General features: G+C 36.3%; 1 protein-coding gene across 1 annotated transcript; it reads right to left on the bottom strand.

Moving 5' to 3' along the window:
- Positions 1–6,017: 6,017 nt before the first annotated feature.
- On the bottom strand, positions 6,018–7,393 carry LOC306877580 (trypsin-2-like). Its single transcript, XM_079429425.1, has 6 exons — positions 7,253–7,393; positions 7,002–7,152; positions 6,674–6,924; positions 6,451–6,587; positions 6,265–6,366; positions 6,018–6,166 (listed from the first exon to the last, which is right to left on the bottom strand). The coding sequence occupies exons 1-6, from the start codon at positions 7,290–7,292 to the stop codon at positions 6,119–6,121; spliced, it is 729 nt and encodes a 242-aa protein (XP_079285551.1). The 5' UTR covers positions 7,293–7,393; the 3' UTR covers positions 6,018–6,118.
- Between the last annotated feature and the right edge of the window lie 1,650 nt (positions 7,394–9,043).

The following is a 9,043-nucleotide window of genomic DNA, read 5'->3' as shown; positions in this document are numbered from 1 at the left end:
GATGTCTACCTCCTAAAATTAGTTTTATTGATCACATTTTAAGTACAGGTTACAAGTTAGGAGGAGCTTCTTCCCCCAGGCCATCAGGCTCCTAAACTCTAACTGTCATAACATTACTTGACTCCATGTAAATATCACCATATCAATAAGCTATTCATAATTTTTCAACCTCACATTGCTGCTATTTAAATACCCTGTACAACTTTTTTTGCACATTCTTTTGCACATTCCTCTTTATTACTATCTAAGTCAACAACATACTGACCTGCACATTTATATTTATATTTTTTATCTTTTATTTTATTATTTTATTTGTTTCTACTTTTCTTTTTCTTAATATTTGTATTCTATATAATTGCACTGTCCTTGGAGCGGACCTGACTTACATTTCACTGCTGGTTATACTCTGTATAATTGTGTATGTGACAAATAAAAACTCTTGAATCTTATTGTAATTTATTCAGAAAATCTTTAGCCTGCTTTATGTGGTCTAAACGTAAAAGTTCTCAGCCTTTGTGAGCAGCCATCTATGGTGGCCCAGTAGGCCTACTGCACAACACAACAAAATAAAATTAGCACAACACAACTAAACAAGCCGCAACACAATGAAATTGGTACAATAATGGAAACAAGCCACAATACAATTAAATTAGCATAATATTGGAAACAAGCAACAAAAACACGATTTTGTTATGTTGTGCACTACTGGGCCACTGTAGTCATGAGATATGCTAGCAAGTTGGATACATGCTAGAAGTAGACTGGAACTGGAAGTAGACAAAGGTCTGATAGAGTCTAATGTGAGTCTGTGTTATTATATGGGTCGATATCACTGTAGGGTGCCTTTTGGTATAATTCATTTGCAATGATAACTTAACATAAAAATGACTATGAAAGGGTTTGTTATATTAGGCTAAGTTTTTATATTCATAACAAAAGCATTACTTGGCTCTTTCATTTTATAGATTTTTTTTTTTTTTTTTTTTTTTGTAAGAGTATGCATGTTATTGTGCTATGTCCCATGCACTGCTCATTAAATTTGAATGAGAGTAGAATATAGTCAAATCATAAAATTAAAAAAAGTTTGCTCTATTAATATTTTGTTAAAGGGGTCATCGGATGCAAAATTCACTTTACATAAATGTTTGTGTGTACTCATCCACCCTATAATGATAAAAATCCACCCAGTGTTTTTTTTTTAAATCCCTTTTTTAAAATCACCTTTCTCAAATCAGGCTGTTCTGAAAGCCCTGTCAAAATGAAGTAGTTCTGTACAGGCCACTCCCACAATAGTTGATTGACTAGGCCGTCTTACCTTAGACCTGCCCTGAGTGAGCTGAGAGCTGTCCACCATTGTGTCGACTCCGGTGCAGGGGAAGACTAGGGGTGCTTCTCAAACGGAAGGCTGCTTCCTTCGTTTCGCGTCCTTCATTCAGCTGAATTTGAAGGATGCATGGGATGTATCCTTTGTGACCTTCAATCACCCACAATCCTTTGTACTCATTCCATTTCATGAAAATAAACTGACGAAAAACGAGTCATTAATGAGCTTGTCTGAATTTATTATGAAATGTTAGACAAAAAGAATGTTTTCGGACATGAAAGCAGATGTTATTTTTTGTTTTGGTGTAAATTACTCAATAAACGCTAAACTGCCAATAACTTAAGCCACGGGGAGACTATAAACACCTGTGATTCATTGTATTGCATTAATAGAAAGCCTAATAATATAAAAATTTGTAATACAAAGTATTTTTCAAAAACTAAGTTTTATTAGTATTTTCATGCCGTGACGGTGAGGGCGGGTACATATGTGACATAGCCATGCGCACTTACTAGACCGTCTTATTCTAGTGTATATATGCTGAGCAGGACTCTAGCCTACAAGACTCTGAAGGACTGAACTAGGAAGGACGCAGCCTCGGTAGGATGCAGCCTTCCGTTTGAGAAGCACCCAAGATGTCTCCGATTAAGTGCTTGAGGTGTTCTGTTGTTGGATGTAATAATGAATATAGCAGTCGTCATCATTCCCAACATCGGAACTGCTGAAGACGCAGAGGATTAACGTTACTTTCGTTTTGAAGGGAATGCGCCGATCCCCGATCTGCCTAAATGCGTCTACGTTCGCGTGAATCATTTGTGATTCAGCTTCATCTACAGAAGAAGTGAGTATAAGGTTTTTTTTAGGAATCTTTCAAATTGCCTTTCCTAATAACGTGCTAGTTAACCAGTTTTGTGGTAAACAGTACTGCTCGTCACCCCATGGAAGAGAGGGGCGGGGTCAGCAGAGCTCATTAGCATTTAAAGCAACATGGACTAGAATGGCTTGCTAAAAACAGAGCTGATTTTGACACGGTATAAAAGGTGTTTTTCACACTACCATTGAGAAATTTTAACCAAAGTATGTAGACTTTTCATTAAGACCCTAAAGCAGGGTTGTCAAACTCAGTTCCTGGAGAGCGGGAGCCCTGCAGAGTTTAGATGCAACCCTAATTAAACACACCTGATCCAGCTAATCATGTCATTTAGGCTTATTTGAAAACTACATGGTTTGTGTGTTGGAGCAGGGTTGAAGCTAAACTCTGCAGAGCTGCGGCCCTCCAGGAAATGAGTTTGACACCCCTGGCCTAAAGAATCATATCAACTTATATCAAATGGGCATCCGATGACCCCTTTAAATAATAGATTACTCAATTTGAGTGTATTGATCATTTGGTATTAAAAACAACATTTTTATTTAATAAAAAAGAAGAGTTTATACATGTCCCTTGAATGGTTGTCCACCCTGTCATATTTGGGGAATCCACCCCTTTAAGAAAAGGTCATCCCCTTTAGTGACTTCAGGACAACACGTATTTTTTGCCTCTTCAGTGGCGGGAATTTCAACGGCTGAGGTGAGTTGGTGACTTTTCAGTTGACAAATTTTCTTCATATGAGTTTTCTTACTTGCTTTGCCAAAGCTTAACATGTCCACCCTGTCAGCATAAAATATGCCAGAAGTGATTAGAATACAGTATTTAGTACTAATACAGTATTTAGTACAGTACTAATTTGAAGATCAAAATGTCCACCCTGTCATTGTTCCAAAATGTCCACCTGTTGGCCACTAAGACTCAGTAAGACGGACATACACATGACAGGGTGGACATAGGATTCATTTGTAGTTAATACTGCTCAAATAAATGGGGGAGGGGGGTGTATCAATTGAGGATGTAATTATATTATTTATTATATAATTTTTTTCAAAGTTGAATAAATGTTTCATTATATTTTGTCATGCTTTGTGTGTTCTGTTTTATGTGTTTTATGTGATATTTTAAAATAATATTTTAAATAATATTTCAGTCAATTTAATCCAAAATTTGTGAGTATTGTGAGGGTTGAATTTGAATTTTGTCAAACTTGGGGCAGGTAACCAAGATTTATGGTGAAAGAAATGCACAGCATGACCATCACATGTAAACCCATGATAGAAATCATGAGCTAAAGACTTCCTCGGATTGACTTTCCCCACCTAGCCGACAAAGACCAGACCAGAGATTCCTTATGAGACCTTTTAACCTCTTTGTTCTTCACAGAGCATGTCCTCACGTTCACAAAACGGCACAGAGACAGCCGTTTGTAGCCTTTACATGTGTATATATGCACCAAAATGATGCTAAAAGGGCTTATATGAACAACTATCATTTTTATGTATAACTCCATATTATGTATATAACCCACACATTTGACAATCATGTCCTTATCATGCATTGTGTATGTCTTTTGAATAACTATTAAATGGTTTATAGGTTTATATTCATGTTGGGTATGTATGAGTTTGAAAATTCATGCTTTAAACATTCCTGTCAATCAATACTTTGTAAAATGAATTATATTCTTGTTACAGAAGTCATTTCCAAATTATACTCTGCAAGAGCGGGAAAATTCAGACCATGTGACTGTTAAGATAACATGTTGATTTATGTATTGGGAGGAGAAACATAGTAACACCCCAAGCTAAGACAATGTCTAATCAGTCAAGACCCCATTTAGGATGTGTCCAACAGCCGAGCTTAAAAACTCAGGGCACCAACAAAAACTGCTTTTAGCCGCCTCTTTTGCCACCACTGCTCTTAGCCATACTTTTGCCATCACTTTTTGCGTTCTTTGAGCATCTTTCCAGCGTGCTTCAGCCTGAACGCCCGCTGCTTCTTAACCACAATGAGAAGAAAAACCATGCAGTCTCGTTACATCCTTTTATTCTTTTACTTTAGTTTCTTTTCTTTCCTTTGAGTGTTTTGTGTTCTGAGCTAAGTTTTGCCACAAAACCGTGTCTCTGAGTCCAACTCCGACTGAGCTCGCATCAAAACTTCAACCAGCCTACAACTCAGCATCTTCAGTCAACGCCCAACCATTGGCTTCCCAAGATGTCACTTCGGACGACTACTGGACTTCCAGACAATCAAAAAAACCCTTTCTGCAAGATGACAACAAGGGAACTCCCTAAACAAGCAATGCAAGTACCTCTAGATCCTAGCTGAACTGGTGCATTTAATAAGTTTTAGCCTCATTGAGGAACTCAATGCAAGTGTTAATTAAATGATTAATGGTTGTTTAGGTCTAAGCAATTCCACATATTGCTATAAACTTGGGATTTCACATTTTCACTCTCTTAAACTCATTCTTTCCTCACTTTTTCTCTTTCTGCAACTTGTGGTAATGTATGAATGTGTATGTTTTAGATTAGCTTGTATGTCTTAGATTTATCCAATAAAGGCTTATTTATATTGAAAAGAGAAGTATCTTGCGTTGAATAATTTGTTGTGTGCTTACAAGTTAATGTCTTAAACTGCCAATCTTGTTACTGTTCTAATTAATAGTGTTTTCACTATATTTTGGATTTTAATATCCACTGCAGAGTTGATGTTATATGGCTCGTTCAATAAATTGCTGACCGACTCCGTGATAAGCCATAAAACAGTGATTCTGTCCAAATTCCCTAAAATAAAGAAATAATTCCATTTGAGCTAAATTGACCTGTTTCCCTTACATATGTGTAACGTTAGCCTATACTAATTTTAGTCACAGCATGTCATCAGACTATAGAATATATTGCATTTGTAAAATCTAAAGACAGCATTTCTTTCTGTTATTCAGAATAAACCTCATAAACAATTTAATGAATAGTTTTGATACATTTGTTACCGACAGAGCCGGTGCAGGCTCTGTTGGGGCCCTAGGCGAGATTTTAGATTTCCACCCCCCACTAAAAAATTCAGAAAATGCAGATTTTTCTAAACTTTACTGATAAGTATTAGCATAAATAAGTAGTAAATAAATTGTGATAATAAATAAATAAATGCACCTTGTAGGTATTTTATGAGTGAACCTGTTAAAACATTGAAGAGACCAGACATGAGTTATAGCCTACTCCCAAACAGAGAAATGCAACCCACAACTATGCTACAGTGACAAGTAGCCAACTTATTACAACAAAGAAAAATATGAGCAATATGAAATGCCTAAAATAGTCTACAATAGACAACTTAAAACAGACAAAGGCAACAAAATAAAGGCTATATTTTGTTAGCCAGATAGCTAGCTAGTTAGTCTAATTACTAATCCTACACTAGTACTTCTGCAGCGATGTAGGACAGAAACATGTTGAATCTGTTTTATGAAGACAATTGACCATTTATGTCAATGCTAACAATTATCAATACTCATAGCCACTTGACTTGAACAGTCCTTTATCAGAAATTCCTAGAACTTCTTTATTCCAATGTCTATTTGATTAAATAAATGTATCTACATGATTTATATTTATTGCATTTATTAATTCATTTCTTTTTAATTAATTATATTTATTATTACAAATATTAGAATCAACTTGTATCTTTAGCCTTCTGCTGAATTGCTAACATACAGTATAGGCACTTTGTTGGTTTTGCTACAAGCATGATACATTTAAATGTAAGCCCGTTAAGTACAGTGTTTGTTAACAAATATAAATGAAGCACTTGGCGAAAGCAGAGTATTTTTAAATGTTTTTATTTTCATGCAGGTTTTTTTCTACAAAACAAATAAAAACTGATGGATTGCAGATTTGGAGGCTGTATGTGATTTTGTATCAGCTTTAGTTGTTTCTCATGGTGTCGGCGATCCATTCGCTGGACATGCAGACCTTAAAGAAAAGAGGATTCATTAAAATCATATAAGTGCTTCATATTAAACGAAACATATTGCTTTGTGACAATTATTAAACAACAACAGCTATATTACCTTGCCATAGACACCAGGATGATTCTTCTCAGCACAGCCATAACCCCAGGACACAATACCCTGCAGCTGACCGTTGCACACCACAGGGCCACCAGAGTCACCCTGAAGAAGACAAACATTACAACTGGTTATTATTAAGATACTATTCATATTTGTGCAACAGCGGTATATCTTGTCATCCTCTACCTGGCAAGAGTCCTTTCCTCCCTCCAGGTATCCAGCGCAGAACATGGTATCGGTGATCATACCAGGGTAGGAGTTGTTGCAGTCGCTGTCGGACAGGATGGGGATCTCCAGACACTGAAGCTTGTTGGAATCAGCAGCTACAAAGAATAACAGCGATTAAGTTAACCGAAGTGCTATGAACATGAAGTGTGAAGGAAGAGGCATCAAGAATCCTGACACTCACTGGAACTCATGGTGTTTCCCCAGCCAGTGACTCTGCACATGGTGCCAGCGGCAGCACAGCCATTGGGCAGGGCCACAGTCTGCACATACTGATTGAGGGTAGCAGGCTTGCTAAGCTTGATCAGCATGATGTCACTGTCAAGGGTCCAGTAGTCATAACTGGGGTGGTAGATGACCTTCTCAGAGGAGATGAACTGCTCCGATCCCTCATTAACTGCGATGTTGTGCTCACCCAAACGAACCTCCAGACGTCTGAAAGACAAATATTATTCAGAACTGAGGAAACCAATGAACCAGTGCTTAAACTACTCTATGAGGATGTCACTTACGACATGTAGCAATGAGCAGCAGACACAACCCAGTATTCGCTGACCAGAGAGCCACCGCAGAAATGGTAGCCAGAGTTCAGAGACACCTGCCAGGGCTGGGAGTAGGGTGTGCACTCGTATCCACCAACAATCTTGTCATCATCCAGAGCAACTACACAAATGAGAGAGTATCGTCAGTATATTGACTAATTACCTGTAAAATGAGTGAAATTCATAATAGTAGAGAATCAGTGGATGGAGTCTCTACTCACAGGCGGCTCCAAGGAGCACCAGGAACACCAAAGACCTCATGACTGCTGATTGAACCTGTTGATGAAGGTATCGCTCCTAACTTGCAGTATTTATGGGACTGTCAGCCCACTGATTCATCCCCAAGTGGGCCGGTGTTGACCAATCAGCTCCAAAAAAGCTGTCTGAATATGTATATTTTAGGTTTGTGACCTTGGTGGCAAGTTTCCAGCGGGAACCATGTTTTCGACAGCTGTCCATCTTCTCACCCAAGGTTTGCATCTGAAATTTTCTCTATATTCAATTTAATTTCGGATATGCTTAGTTTTTACATTCAGCAGTCATATTTCAGTATGTAGTACACACTGTTTATTACAGTATGTAGAGAGTATTTGTCTCAATTGGATGATGAATGATGACATGTTCTTTCTATTGTCCATTTCATAATAGCAGTTTTGTTCAGAAAATACAGGGGTCTGTGGAGTTCAAAAAATCATTTAACATTAAACATTTGTACATTTAATAACCCTCACAGCGGTCTTAAACGGATATGGAGATCTTTTATTCTGTCAGGGAGTAGAAAGTAGATTCATTCAGTCCGCTGTTAAACGTTTGTTTACTTGAGTGTCTGATGAAAGTCTAACTCCTACAGAAACACTTTATATTGGCAGCATGGAACACTTTACTGTTTTTAAGCACTTAAAGTTATTTCATTACCATCAGAGACCCTTGAAGTCGAAACTGCAACTATAATGCAATACAGTGAAAGACAATGTACAGGTAAAATGAGAATTGTTTTATCTGTGAAATGTCCATTATCACTGCAGTTTTTTTTGTTTTTGTTTTTTTACCAGTATATTTATATCAACATATATAATCTCCATCTGGATTTGACCTGCTTTAAATATAATCCTATAAATCATGTGCATAATGACATATTTAATTTTTTTTACATTTACTTATAGCAGAGCTTCTCAGAGCTTCTCTTAACTTTCTCTTTTTTTTTACTTTTTCCCCATCATTGATGGAATTTGTAGTACTTTTCATGTTTTTACTGTTATCAGACTACTATTCGTTGATTACACGATTACTTTTCATTAATTATTATTCATACAATAGTATTGAATTATTCATAATTTAGTGATTCTCCTTAATAATGTTTTTTAAATCTTTTCAAATTTCCTTTCTAAAATAGCCTACCATTTATATACATTCACACAGAGACAAGTTACTAGTCAGGTGACTGATTACACAGAAAATTATAAGGACACACTGCATTGGGTTTACAGAAATCATTTCAACTTTAAGTATGTTTTCTCAAAGTTTTAACATTGCATCGACTACTGGTAAACATCTTCATTTTTATGTTAATTATCGCTCAGTGCTTTATGCATTTTTTTACTGTGTCTTTAGAAGTCTTTTGTCTTTCAAACACATTAAAATGCACAAATTCACGTTTCTTATTTACACGTAATGCAGGGATTTCCCTTTCTTGTCTTTTTTTGGCAGCTGAACTTCTTTGACCTATATCTATTTCCCTGAAGCACCCCTTGATATTTTAAGATAATAAGTAAATAAGTAACTTTTGTCACAGTTCTCTGACCTTAGTAAATGGTCATACGACATGGTAAACAAATGAAATATTTATTTTTTTCAAGTAAATGTTTTATTTTGAATGTTGATATTTTAAAATGATTTATGTTAATTTCACATTTTTATTTTTATTTTTAATTATTAGCTTTTTGTTAAACTCACTAACCCCTGCAGTTCCTTCATGAATCCCATTTTGAAAAACCTTGACGTAATGTTAAATG

This window comes from Barbus barbus (genome assembly GCF_936440315.1).
Source record: "Barbus barbus genome assembly, chromosome: 12".
Lineage (NCBI taxonomy): Eukaryota > Metazoa > Chordata > Actinopteri > Cypriniformes > Cyprinidae > Barbus > Barbus barbus.
This window is presented reverse-complemented; position numbering and strand designations above follow the sequence as displayed.

Coding starts and splice junctions, on each gene's coding strand:
- LOC306877580 (XM_079429425.1), bottom strand. CDS start 7,292: ATGAGGTCTTTGGTGTTCCTGGTGCTCCTTGGAGCCGCCT. Junction 7,153..7,252: donor GGTGCTCCTTGGAGCCGCCT/GTGAGTAGAGAC, acceptor TCATTTGTGTAG/TTGCTCTGGATGATGACAAG. Junction 6,588..6,673: donor GGGAAACACCATGAGTTCCA/GTGAGTGTCAGG, acceptor TATTCTTTGTAG/CTGCTGATTCCAACAAGCTT.